Source organism: Pseudorasbora parva, chromosome 21 (assembly GCF_024679245.1).
Source record: "Pseudorasbora parva isolate DD20220531a chromosome 21, ASM2467924v1, whole genome shotgun sequence".
In the NCBI taxonomy this organism is placed as follows: Eukaryota; Metazoa; Chordata; class Actinopteri; order Cypriniformes; family Gobionidae; genus Pseudorasbora; species Pseudorasbora parva.
The window spans coordinates 19,532,059-19,546,387 of record NC_090192.1 but is presented as its reverse complement, the minus strand read 5'-3'; the positions used below and the strand labels follow the sequence as shown (position 1 = coordinate 19,546,387).

Here is a 14,329-nt window from a genome sequence, read left to right as displayed (position 1 = left end):
TGCTTTCTTTGAATCCTGAAGGATATTTGTGTTACATATATCTGACTCTTGAACTGTTAGTGTGATGGCGTCTGCTGCTGCTTGGACTGGCGGCGTTAGCGTCTGTCCAGGTGCTGGTTCCCTCCCCTGCTTCAATTTCCAGATCGCCGACCTCCAGGCTCTCACACATCAGATTTATCTGCCTTCTTATTTGGGCCATCCGACTCTGCATGCGCTGCATCTTCCTGCGTAGGTTGGCTGCGATGGCCCTCTGCTTCCTCCGCTCGGCTACGTAGCGCTGCTGTAGCTCTCGGTAACAGTTATGTTGGGCCTGGTTCTTGCGTACGAGAAGCGTGCCGCAGCCCATGGGACACAGCTGTCGCCAGTAGCTACAGCTCTGATCATGCGTCTGCGCATCCTTCCTCAGCACCTGCTGCCCACAGCCCTCATGAGGACAGAGCTGCCACTCGTACGGACAGTTGGAGACGTGGAGGTACTCGTTAGAAAGCGGGAAAGTGGCCCTGCAGCCCTGCTGCGCATTGCGACACTAGGAACACAGGCACATGGTGTTGTTTCACATTCACATTTTAAAGGAAATGTAAGAAATGTATTTCAATGAATCATAAAATGGCTCTGATATGTCACTAGACATTAAGAAATCATGTTCATTTCAAATACTTATATCACTGACAACAGTAGTCCGGCCAGGATATTGTCATTTAAAAGTTGTTATTGCAGCCCTCAACTGATGTTGATGTTGACATGCTGTGTTTTGGCCTGAAGCTCCGCCCTCCACCTATCTACCAATCATGAAGTCAGTAGTGTTTCTACATCCGGGTTGCCAGATCTGCTCCAGTTACCACAGCTGCAGCTACAAACGTTCCTGCTGGATCCTGCAGCTTATCTGGCAACCTCGAGTCAGGGGGAGGGGGATACACCGCTCTACAGTCATTTGAAAGTGATTGCAGTACCAGTGTTGGCCACAATCTTACATACACTTCCTTTAAGCACTGACACAATATATTAGACTTGAGATTTTAAAATGTTGCCTACCTTGACTGATAAACGGCCAATTGATTTGCTCAGCTTAAACAAAACCAGCATTTGGTTCTGGTCAATAGGCTGCCTGCAGCAAGGGCATTTCACCTGTCTGAAACAACACTGACTTTAACATTTGCTCAAACAAACAACCAGTTTTTTGAAAGCTGAAGTATGTAGACTTCTCTTCAAAAGTTTGGGGTAAGACTTTTGTAAATGCTTTTGTTAATGCAGCAGGGATGCATTAAATTAATAATAAACATATTGTGTCCTTTTGTTACAAAAATCAAATAATTACTAAGAAATATGAATATGGACACAATGACACAAAAAAGAAACATAATATGTAAAAAATATTACATCTTATTATAAAATAATAAGCATAGGATTATTATGAAATAAGCATAATTTAAAATATAAAATAAGAATCTATTATATATATATATATATATATATATATATATATATATATATATATATATATATATATATATATATATATATATATATATATATATATATATATATATATATATATATATTGAGTGAGTTATAAAATCCATATTCAAATGATCATGTGACACTGAAGACTGGAGTAATGATGCTGAAAATTCAGCTCTCATCACTATATTTCATTTTAAAATATATAGAAAACAGGTATTTTAAATTCTAATATTTTGCAACATTGCTGTTTTTACTGCTTAAGGGACTTTAAACATTCAAAAAAGATTACCGACCTCAAACCTCAAACTTTACCTTTAAACAGTAGCATATACTGGAAAGTGTTACAATCCATCCCATTGTTAAGCATGATATTTTTTAAACAGGCAAGATGTAAAGCTTATCTGTAATGTATATATCACATTGAACAAGAGAGCCTGCTAATTCAGATAATACTGGTTATGCCAATCAAGTTATAAATCAAATTATAACCCAGACAGGAAATGTTACTTTCCTACCTCAATTTTTTTTATTTAGTTGTTCTTTTACAACACTTCCCAGCCTCCCCTAAATCTGGTTTGTCTTATTATAAAATATTGAAAGTGTTTACCTTTTCATCCACTGTAAAATGCATTCCTTGCAGAAGACATGGTTGCATTTGAGTCGTACAGGGCAGCGTAGAACGGCTCTACAGATGACACAAATCAGATCATCATCTGGGGTATCCACAAACTGCTCCACTTCATAACCTCCAGTCTAATACCAAAAGAAAAACAATTATCATATACAAAAATATCATTAATATATTGTGATAGCAAATGGATGCTGACTGCTAGAATAATTACTATTTTTAATCACTAACATTAAATAACTCTATTTCAATCCACCTTTTTATAGTATTATCAGACTTTTTAAACAGTAACGTTTAAGCTCATAACACATACATACATTATTTTCTCCATACAAATATCTTATTTTACTGTAATTAAAGAAAGAAAACGAAAACTCACCATTTTCACTTGTGTTACGAGGACCAATACATATGCTGTATATGTTGAATAATTCGGAGAGGCAAAAAGATGACAGATCTGTCATCACAACACACAGCAAAACATCCCAAAGGAGATCACTTGACCCTGGATCATTCAGAAAGGCATTGCAGATGTCCAATTTTCTCTTCTTTTCCATTCTAGCACAAGTGACAAATGTGGTTAGCACCTGACAACTTTTTTTACACTAACCATTGGGACCCTATTTGGGTACAATCTAGGTTTTACTTATTAGACAAAAGCATTGCTATGGAAACCGGTGACCTTCAATGACTGCCTGCTCTAGAGGTTACAAGCCCTATTCTCTAAACACACAGGTCTGAATAGCCAATGAACACACAGCAGCATTTTCTACACAATAGAATATATCATAAATCAGTCCCACGTTTGAACAATTCAACTATAAGTGAACAACTATTATTGGAAAAGTTTAGCTAAAAGCTAAAAAGGTTTTCGCGATAAAGAAATCACCAGGTTGTACTGGCCCCCATTCATGTACAGGGGAGAATTGGGTAAAATGTGTCAATGGGTAAGTTGTGTTGCTTTTGGATAAAGATCATAGTTGACTGTTGTTTTAGCAACAACAACAAAAAAATTGTTTTTTATAAATTGCAGTAGTTTACGCAACATATTTAGCACAACACGTAACTTATGAAGAAATTTAGGTGAAATTTACAATCAAAACCACTGAAATGTCCAGAATACAGGACAAACCGGATGCAGAATAACTGATATAGGACAATATAGAAAGCAGTTTTGGGGAAAGTTACTTTTAAAAGAAATGCATTACAATATTGAGTTACTAATTGCAACACTTAAGTATACTTTTATGGTAAGTAATGCATTATGTTACTTTTACATTTGCTGGGCTTGCTTGCTTGTTTGTTTTTTTAATAACAAAAAGGTATTTTGTTTCACATCAAAAGTGCAAATACAAAAGGAAATGCAATTTCACGCCTGTGCAGTAGAGGGCCAGCTCAAACAAACCTTTCTGCTGTGCTGCTGTTCTGGATGGCAGAAGAATAGGAGACATGAAAAAGAAGTTCAACATTTCAGCAATAAAAAACAAGAAATTAAATGTAATGTTTATCTAAAGTCATTTTTGCTGAATTGGATCATTGAAGGTCAGTAAATACACTGATTTATAAAGTGAGATTATCACTTACATATTTGTGTAATTTAACATGATTAACTATTGCAGGTTTGTGAAAAAATTCACACACATATTCACATATTCAAACTTTTTTTATGCATTTTGTGGAATACTGAATCTGTTTTTGTGCAAGTTAGATGAGTAAATGTATGTTCACATTTAGTCTAGAACTTAAAGGAGTAGGCCTACTTCAGCGCTGGGAAGATGAATCTGTATTTAAACTGGGTCATTAATGTAATAGAAACGTTAAATTATTTTTGAATTTGGTGCTTTCTAGAATGAGAAAATACAGAAAATGTATTTGTCTCATGGGGATGAAAGACAACAATTCCCAGAATGCTTCGCTGCCCTACGAGACCACTCCCAAAGCCACCTACTAGATTATAGTTACAGAATCACTTTCACTTTCCCACTGCCACCGCGTTCATTTTCATAAAATCAGTTCAGTTAGAGAGAACAGACACTACAATTAAAAACTGAACTTGTCTGTTCAATAAGTGATTTAGTGAGGCAGCGTCACACAGCGCAAACGCTGCAGGAGTCAAATTATCATACATTCGTGATGAGCTGAATGATCTCTCCTGATGAGAGCTGAGGTAAACGCGACAGCACTCGCGGGATAGATTCACAGCGCTTGTTCAGTCTGCCACGTTTTCAGCTAATGCCTTTGGAAGCTTAACTTTCATAGGAAGTAATTAATTTTTAATAGGCACGATCATTTGAATATGGTCCAGGGTTTCTACTGATACAAAGCCATATGCTTATCGCTGAAGTGACCCTTTTAAATAATATCATGCTAACACAGCACACAGAAACGGCACTATCTCTCATGGGGACAAGAGAGCTGTCAGTCAATACATGGGAAAACAAAGTAACTTGTGTTACTAATTTGAAAAAGGAACAGATATTTTATTGTGAACTTAAAAGTAATACGTTACTTTAATAGTTACTTGAAAAAGTAATCTGATTTTGAACCCCCTGCCTGCGTTACCCTAGCACTGATAGTGAGTGAACGTTGATGCCAGAACAAAGTCCTGCAAAGATCTATGACCAGCTAGGCATGCTGGCACTCAAAAGTGAGCTCAGGTGCTCCCGTTTCCACTGATCATCCTTGAGATGTTTCTACCACTTGATTGGAGTCCATGATCAATTCAGTTGATTTGACATAATTTGCAAAGGCACACACCTGTCTATATAAGGTCTCAGTTAAGGTATACAGTTAACCATGCATGTCAGAGCACAAACCAAGCCATGAAGTGCAAAGAATTGTCTGTAGACCTCCAAGACATGATTGAATCAAGGCACAGATCTGGGGAAGGGTACAGAAAAATTCCTGCAGCATTGAAGGTCCCAACGAGCCCAGTGGCTTCCATCATCCATAAATAAAAGAATTTTGGAACCACCAGGACTCTTCCTAGAGCTGGTTGCCCAGCCAAATTTGAGCGATCGGGAAGAAGGACCTAAGCCAGGGATGTGACCAAGAACCTGATTGTCACTCTGACAAAGCTCCAGCGTTTCTCTGAGAAGAGAGAAGAACCTTCCAGAAGAACAACCATCTCTGCAGCACTCCAGTAATCAGGCTTGCATGGTAGAGTGCCCAGATGGCACATGACAGCCCTCCTGGAGTTTGCCAAAAGGCACGTGAAGGACTGAGGAGGAGAAACAAAATGCTCTGGTCTGATGAAACAAAGATTGAACTCTTTGGCCTGAATGGCAAGCGTCATGTCTGGAGGAAACCAGGCACCGCTCATCATCTAGCCAATACCATCCAGCGGCAGGAACTGGGAGGCTAGTCAGGGTTGAGGGAAAGATGAATGCAGCAATGTACAGAGACATCCTTGATGAAAACCTGCTCCAGAGCTCTCTGGACCTCAGAATGGGATGAAGGTTCCTTTTCCAACAGGACAACGACCCTAAGCATAAAGCCAAGATAACAAAGAAGCTACAGGTTAATTCTGTGAATGACCTTGACGGGAAAGGTCTGACGGAAGGACGGGAAAGAGTTGAGTGGCCTAGCCAGAGCCCAGACTTGAACCCGATTAAACATCTCTGGAGAGATCTGAAAATCGCTGTGCACCGACGCTCCTCATCCAGACTGATTGAGCTTGAGAAGTCCTGCAAAGAAGAATGGAAAAAACTGCCAACAAAAAATAGGTGTGCCAAGCTTGTAGCATCATACTCAAAAAGACTTGAGGCTTCAGTTGGTGCTAAAGGTGCTTCAAAAAAGTATTGAGCAAAGACTGTGAATACATGTACATGTGATGCTTTAGTTTTTTAGTTTTAAGAAATTTGCAAAGATTTCAAACAAACTTCTTTCACATTGTCATTATTTGGTATTGTTTGTACTTTGTAGAATTGAGGAAAAAAATATGGATTGAATACATTTTGGAATAATATTAAGTAAAAGTGAAGCGCTGTGAATACTTGCCGGATGCACTGTATTAATTGACCAGAGGGGAACTGGCCTGGTTTCTCTGGTTTCTCCCAAGGTTCTCCATAATGTCACCTGAAGAAGTTTGGGTGTGTTGCCAGTCGCCGCTGGCTTGCATTGTTGGGGACACTTAATATTCCACAATATTTTTGATTTGGCTGCACTGACACTATGAGAACTGAACTGAGCTGGTTGACAACATCACTGAACAGACTTCAGCTGAACAGTGACACTTGTTTCTTTTAGAGCTGCTGATGAACAGACAAAATGACCTCTGTTTGCATCATTTAATCATTTTCTTGCTATCACTGTAAAGCTGCTGTATTGTAAAAAGCGCTATATAAATAAAGTCATGACGCAATGATGATGTAAAAAGTGTAAATTGTCAGGATAATTTAACTGTCACCACATGTCCTCAAACACGTACAAATCTCTAGAATAGTAAACTAACAGTCAACAAACAAGCAATAAAAGGTGACAAACTGTTCCTGCTAATGTCTGTTTTTATCTTTCATGTAAGGAAATAGCTTCCTACAAAGTAATTTCCACCACTCCTTATGTTAATGTTTAAAGTGTATTACTGGTAGCTGATCATCTAACCGTCATAATTAGGCTGGGGAATTTTCAGAAAGTTAAACAACACTGATTGTGAAATGAATAAGACTTGCAGTAAAGCCAAAAAACATAACAATAATATAATCATTTAGTTTGTTTACTCGTTCAATTCTCTACACAAAGAGCATAACACTTTCTAGACTAAAGTTTCAAAGATCTGGGAATGATTTATATATTTAGTGCTAGCGTCTGTATTATTTCTTGAATATGTATATTGTTGACGTGATGCAAGATGAAAATTAATATAAATAGTATTGTCATACTTTAAAATGCAGTAGATGGTCAAACATTTATTTGTCTTACATGGACATGTTACAACCCCAAATCAGAAAAAGTTGGGACAGTATGGAAAATGCAAATAAAATAAAAAAGAAGTGATTTCTAAAATTACTTTGACTTGTATTTCACTGCAGACAATATGAACACAATATTTCATGTTTTGTTTGGTCAACTTCATGTCATTTGTAAATATGCATCCTTTCCTGTCATTTAGACCTGAACACATTTCAAAAAAAGTTGGGACAGTAAAGCATTTACCACTTTGTAATGTTGCCATTCCTTTTGTGGAACAAAGATGTTTAGGGACTGAAGACACCAAGTGATGAAGTGTTTCAGGTGTAATTTTGTCCCATTCTTCCTGCAAACAAGTCTTAAGGTGGGCAACAGTGCGCCACACATTCTCTACTAGAGACAGGTCGGGACTGCAGGCAGGCCAGTCAAGTACCCGTACCCTCTTCCTCCGCAGCCAGGACTTTGTAATGTGTGCAGAATGTGGTTTTGCATTGTCTTGTTGCAATATGCATGGACTTCTCTGGAAAAGATATCTTCTTGAAGGCAGCATATTATGCTCCAAAAACTCTATGTACTTTTCAGCATTAATGGTGCCTTCACAGAAGTGCAAGTTACCTTTGCCAAGGGCACTGACACAACCCCATACCATGACAGACCCTGGCTTTTGGACTTGTTGCTGGTAACAGTCTGGATGATCCTTTTCTTCTTTGGTCCGGAGCACACGGCGTCCATTCCTCCCAAAAAATACCTGAAATACTGATTCATCTGACCACAGTACACATTTCCACTCTGTGATGGTCCATCCCAGATCCCTCAGAGCCCAGAGAAGTCGACGGCGCTTCTGGACACTGTTAACATGTTGTACAGTACAGTTTTAACTGGCATTTGTGGATGTAACTACGTATTGTGGTACTTGACAAAGGTTTGCCAAAGTAGTCCTGAGCCCATGTGGTGATTAGATCTTTCTTGGATGCTGGTTTTGTACCAAATCATAATTTCAATCATCTGTTGACATCACTTGTTTCAAATCACATCATTATTTAACCCTCTTACCTCATTACTAGCCCTAAATTGCTCCTGTCCGTTTGAAATGTGTTGCAGGTCTGAATGACAGGAAAGGATGCATATTTACAAATGACATGAAGTTGACCAGACAAAACATGAAATATTTTGTGTTCATATTGTCTGCAAGGAAATATAAGACAAAGTAAATTTAGAAAGCACTACTTTCTTTTTTTATTTGCGTTTTCCAAACTGTCCCAACGTTTTCTGATTTGGGGTTGTATAAAAACTGCTATGTTATTTGATGTTTTATACTTTTGAGCCAAATCTCAAAATTGTCCTATGGTGTGACTCTCAAGCATGGTTCAATCAATTACTTTTAAATTAAAAAGTTTAAATATAAATAAAATAAAACTTTAAAATAAAAAAGAAAGGCATAAACATGTTAATAAATAGCTTTGTCATAATTGTCTACAAGTGTCTATAATGGCAATATTTTTTTCCATCCTTGTTTTTAAAACAGCATAAAGTCTTGATACATTTTGTCACTGAAAACACTGACTGTGACACCATATCCTGATTTTAAATCGGGCAATTGCAGACAACTTTAATTACTTGAAGAATGTCCACATGGTTAGTTTTTGTCTCTAAATTTTTCAAGTATTTAACTTTTTTTTAAATACTATAAAAGTGGTAAGTTTTGTCCTTTGGTGTGACACGCATATATATATATATATATATATATATATATATATATATATATATATATATATATATATATATATATATATATATATATTTTTTTTTTTTTTTAAATTAAAAATGTAAAGTGGTGTGAAAAAGTGTTTGCCCCTTTTTAAAATATGATCAAATTTCCTTTCAGTGAAGTAAAATAATTGAAAGGGAGGTAAATCACATTATGAAATAAATGTTGGGAACTATTTTTTGCCTCCTTTAATTAAATACATTTTGCAACCTTCTTTTCCCAAGAAAACAGCTCAGAGTTTTCTACTATAATGCCTGATGAGTTTGGAGAACACCAGACAAGAGACCATTCCTCCGTACAGAATCTCTCCAGATATTTCAGAATCCCAGTTTTTGATTTTGTATTGGTTGGTATTTAATCGAACCCATGATGCCGTGTATCTGAACATGATGTCCTGGACCTCTGGCAGATATAATATTAAGTGTTTGCTGCCAGAAAAATCTTTTTTGTTTGTTTGTTTCATCTGTCGTATTTATTGAAAATATCCTAGAAGTCCAACAAGTCATAGGGAAAAATAATGCTATTCATATTTCATATTAAATAAACAGTACCACATGAAAATAAGTGTCTAACAATAACGATAAATCTCTCTTATGCTATCTGCATTGATTATGAGTTTCTTTTCTTTTCTTTTTTTTAATTTTTGCTGTCACACCATAGGACAATTTTATGGTACAGTAAAAGTGTTTTGTTTTGTTTTTTAAAGAGAAAGTTAGTGACCCCTTGTATTTTCTCAAACATCAGACACCAAATAAATATATTCTTCAAAAATGGTGTTTTACAAAAAACAAAAAAACAAAAAACATGACATCAGAATCATTGAAGTGCAGTCAAAACATTTATTGACACTTATGCAGGTATAAGCAAACGTACAAATAAAACAACTTTTCCAGTATGGAATACTAACACCAAGACTTAAAAAAATATAACAGTCTGAATATAATATTAATGAAAAAATAAAACTGAAAACCAAATCCTTTAAATATACTGTAACTACCTTCACCTGGTTATAATACATTTGATTTATTTGAGATAAGCATAATTAATATCGCCCCAAAAATGATTACAATGAGATTATAATGAACCCAGATTAATTCTGTTTTATCTTATACTCAAAGATGACCAAAAAGAAGGTATAAAGAGTCTCTCATTATCATTTGCATCCATATGCCCTGTCAAACCTTTCAAGCTCTACCTCAGCCTACCTTGATTTCTCTTTCAGGGGCAAGACGTGCAGAGTTTGCCAGGGCAACTTTACGGGTGTAGGTCGTGCAGCGATGTAGGATCTCCTGAGTGTGTGGTCGGGGTGGTATCCTGGGAGCTCCGAGTCCTTTCATAGGGTGGCCGGTGTCTACGCTGATAGGGCTGGACTGGCCACTGGACATACCACTATCATTGCTGTCTGGCTCTTTATCCTGCTGTCTCAGGCCCTCTTCCTCCTCTGAGCTGGACATGCTTGGGCTCATGGAGGTGGTGTCCGAGGAACTGAAGCTGAAGTCGGTTCCATCGTCGCTGAAGCTGCCAGACTCCTCGTGCTGTACCGGATCGGTGTTCTGGTTCTGGGGCTCTGACAGCATTTCCAGAGAGTTGGAGTCGAGGAAACTATTCATTCTGTTTTGTGAGTGAACCTGAGGGTCCGGTTTCGAGCTGTTGGCGGACAGGTTGATAATGGAGCTGTGAAGTTTCCTCTGAAGAGTCTGAAGGCCAAAGCTGGGACTGCTGTAGAGCTTCAGGTACATGGAGGGCACATAGCCTACCTTTCTGTTATATCTGCAGGAAATACAAGCTTAAATGTTAAGTTTTGTATTATTTTTTTTACATTTAGATATTTAAATATTAGTTTCTTTCTCTCTGTAATCAATCAATCTGTCTGTTATCTATCTATCTATCTATCTATCTATCTATCTATCTATCTATCTATCTATCTATCTATCTATCTATCTATCTATCTATCTATCTATCTATCTATCTATCTATCTATCTATCTATCTATCTATCTGTCTGTCTGTCTGCATCCATCCATCCATCCATCCATTTATCTGTAATTTCTGAATGATTATGAAGCTTTGCCATGCCAGAAATAAATTATATTTTAAAAATATATTAAAAGAAAACAGTTACAATATTAATATTTCACATGTATTTATTACAGTATTTTTAAAATAATGGGTGACAGACTGTATATTATCCTTATTGCAGGGGTACTTGCCAAATACATTGATAAATGGATATGAAATATATTTAAGTTTACATAATTTTATGATGACAGAAGCAAACAAAAGACATGTAGGAAATTGTTTTCTAGGGCAAGTCAATCATATGGTTAAGCAGGTATTATGCAGAATGCTTGTGCCAATCAGATAATATGCAGACTGTCTTCCACATAACTCTGGTTTACCGATACACCCGTCTAAAATAATACCTAACATTCTCTTAATGCCAGTGCAATTTGAGTAAACAATTATAATTACCTAACAAGCCACCAGCCATTATCAGACCTTTGTAACACCTCCACAACAGCGCCGATGCTCAGAGAGAGCTCGTCCTCTTTTTTAGATGTGTAACTTCTTGTAGCGCAGTACAGAGACACTGCGGGGGGGAAGAGATCAGTTAGCAAGGTTATCTTTGGAGATTCAATCAGACAGAATGTGTGTATGGAACAATTGTGTCTTACTGTCAAAGGTAGGTGACTCCAACTCATCCTCTTCTTCTTCCTCATCATCACATAACTCTAGATAGGGTGCCGGAAACCAAGCTAGACGTTTATCCTCATTCTCGACAAGCCACCAACCTGATCACAGCACACACAGAAAAACATTAAAAAGCTGCAAGGAACTGCACTATGTCTTTTAGTTAATTTCCTTATGGGAGAAGATACCTACCTGCTTTGTCTTTGATGAGCACATCCAGTCTTTCGTTCACAGCTACTTTAAAGGGCCTGTTCTTTGTATCTTTGGTTTCATATGGAGCAACGCATCGATATGTCTTGGACACAAACGGCTGGGTCACATTGCGATTGCTCAGACGTTTATTTGCCATGTCAGGTCCTCCGTTGGCAGTGGGGATGCTGTTTGATTGCAGAATCATCACACTGCAGGGAGAAAAGAGCAGCTATAACACTATAACAGTCATTTACTGTAACAGTCATTTTGGTGCCAACCAAAACATGTACAAAATGTACATTGAGCTACTGTCTACACAGAGTACATATTCTTTGAAGGCTTTAGTTACCTTCTTATCTGCCGCAGGGTAAATAAAATACATGGCCTACCTGTTTTGGGTGTATTCTGGCAGAAGCTCCTGCTCAGTTGGCAGGAAAAACTGAATGACTTCTGTGGAATGTGACACGGTTGTGTCACACTGCAACAGGGTTGAACAGTACTTTTCCAGATTCCTGAGACGGGAAACTGACTTAGCCGAACCCTTCAACTGAAACGATGCTATCATACACTGGGCTGCAAACAACAGAATGTCATTGAACAACAAAATTAATACATTGTGGATGAAACTGTTGTCTTTAACAGGGCCCTCTAGGGGTTAATGGGAGTACTGCGGACATGCTGACAAAGTTCAGCTGTATCCCTCCAACATACAATTTTATTATAATAATGCATTGTGTTAGAATAGCCTAATCATTAATGATTATTTGAAAGGCTTTGCAATATAAGCATCAATATGTTAAGTATGTAAATACAGTAATATGTTAGGCTACTTTATGCATGCTATTATAGGTTCAGCTATATAAACAAATATTTTTTACTTGATTAAAAAAATGTAGCCTATAGGCTATTTAATGTTACAACATTATGCAAATTTTAATTACATAACAACTGTAAATCATACCTCCAAATCTGGGAAGCACCCTATCTTCTTTCCGAAGTTGGTTTTCCACAGGAAACTTCTTTTTTAATTGCCTCTGTTGAAAATAAATGTAAATTAAATAATTAGTTTTACACTTAGGCCTGTAGGAAAGATTTGTGCTAAGTAGATGACTGTAAAACTTACATGGAGGGATTTGAAGTCTCGGAGGGATCTGTAAACTATCAGTTCACTCTGGTCTGACCATATCACAGATGTTATGTATTTCTGTCACAAACGAACAAACAATTATAAATCACACGCTGCATTCTATAGCATTGTCGGTATTTAAAGTTATCCTAATACATCACATTCTTACTTTGTCTTTGTCCTTCTTCATTACTCCGATAAGACGGACATCGACAGGAAAGCGAGGGTCACTCATAGCTGACGCGGTTTCTGATGAACGAGATTACAGTAAGAAATCTCTCCTTCCTTATTCTCTTCCAGCATCACCAGCATCCTCATCTTTTATAGCCACGGCCATGGGCGTGTTGTTTATCTCACGTGACGGTTTAAAGACTTCTGAGTGAGTGCAGGAGAGAAGAAATGCGATAAGCGGCAGCGCGCACGTGCGAATTTGAGCCTCTGCTGGGAGAAGTTATGACAACTACAATATTCGTCAGTAATAAATCGTCGATGTTGACGGGAAAGGTTATGAGACAATATTTGTTAGTGATAAAGCGCCAGTGTTGTCTCTGCTGACGTTTGTTAGAATACAAGAAAACAAACATCTATCTATCTATCTATCTATCTATCTATCTATCTATCTATCTATCTATCTATCTATCTATCTATCTATCTATCTATCTATCTATCTATCTATCTATCTATCTATCTATCTATCTATCTATCTATCTATCTATCTATCTGTCTGTCTGTCTGTCTGTCTGTCTGTCTGTCTGTCTCTGTCTGTTCAAACTCAGCATATTGGTTTAATTCCTGAAGGGTCATGTGAGAATGAAGAGATGTCATGCAGCTTTGCAAGAAAATAATTACATGTTAAAATATATTAAAAGAGAAAACAGTTTTCAAACTATAGCCTATTAATATTTCACATGTATTTTTTTAAATAATGGGTGACTTACTGTATATTATCATTAATGCAGGGCTACTTGCAGAATAAATGGATGCATGAAAAAATAAATATATTTAAGTTTACATAATTTGATGATGTCAGGAGCAAACAAAAGACGTGGAAATCGGTTATAGGGCAACTGGGCAAGTTGCAAGTTCTGGGCAAGTTAACTGGGCTATCTATCGATCGTTCGAGCGATCGATCGATCTATCAATTTGTCTGTCTGTCTGTCTGTCTCTCTGTCTCTCTGTCTATCTATCTCTGTCTGTCTGTCTGCATCCATCCATCCATCCATCCATCCATCCATCCATCCATCCATCCATCCATCCATCCATCCATCCATCCATCCATCCATCCATCCATTTATCTCTCTCTCTCTCTCTCTCTCTCTCTCTCTCTCTCTCTCTCTCTCTCTCTCTCTCTCTCTCTCTCTCTCTCTCTCTCTCTGTCAGACAGTCTGTCTGTCTGTCTATCTGTCTGTCTGTCTGTCTGTATCAAATATTTACATCAGTATGTCTCAAGCGATATGTCAGTAAATATGTTTAAATACATTTTGGTATAGATTTTTTCACCAAACAATTAAGTTAAGACTGCTACTTAACCATTAAGGGGTGGTTGCATGTCATTT

At 37.3% G+C, this 14,329-nt stretch overlaps 2 protein-coding genes across 2 annotated transcripts; both read right to left on the bottom strand.

Annotated features, from left to right (window-relative positions):
• Window positions 1-31: 31 nt before the first annotated feature.
• Window positions 32-5,414, bottom strand: rnf151 (ring finger protein 151). The gene is made up of 4 exons (XM_067429582.1): window positions 5,157-5,414; window positions 2,069-2,214; window positions 1,033-1,129; window positions 32-526 (listed from the first exon to the last, which is right to left on the bottom strand). The coding sequence occupies exons 1-4, from the start codon at window positions 5,412-5,414 to the stop codon at window positions 32-34; spliced, it is 996 nt and encodes a 331-aa protein (XP_067285683.1).
• Window positions 5,415-9,584: 4,170 nt separating this feature from the next.
• Window positions 9,585-13,124, bottom strand: noxo1b (NADPH oxidase organizer 1b). The gene is made up of 8 exons (XM_067429797.1): window positions 12,943-13,124; window positions 12,771-12,851; window positions 12,609-12,681; window positions 12,037-12,220; window positions 11,648-11,856; window positions 11,440-11,556; window positions 11,237-11,354; window positions 9,585-10,535 (listed from the first exon to the last, which is right to left on the bottom strand). The coding sequence occupies exons 1-8, from the start codon at window positions 13,006-13,008 to the stop codon at window positions 9,962-9,964; spliced, it is 1,422 nt and encodes a 473-aa protein (XP_067285898.1). The 5' UTR covers window positions 13,009-13,124; the 3' UTR covers window positions 9,585-9,961.
• Between the last annotated feature and the right edge of the window lie 1,205 nt (window positions 13,125-14,329).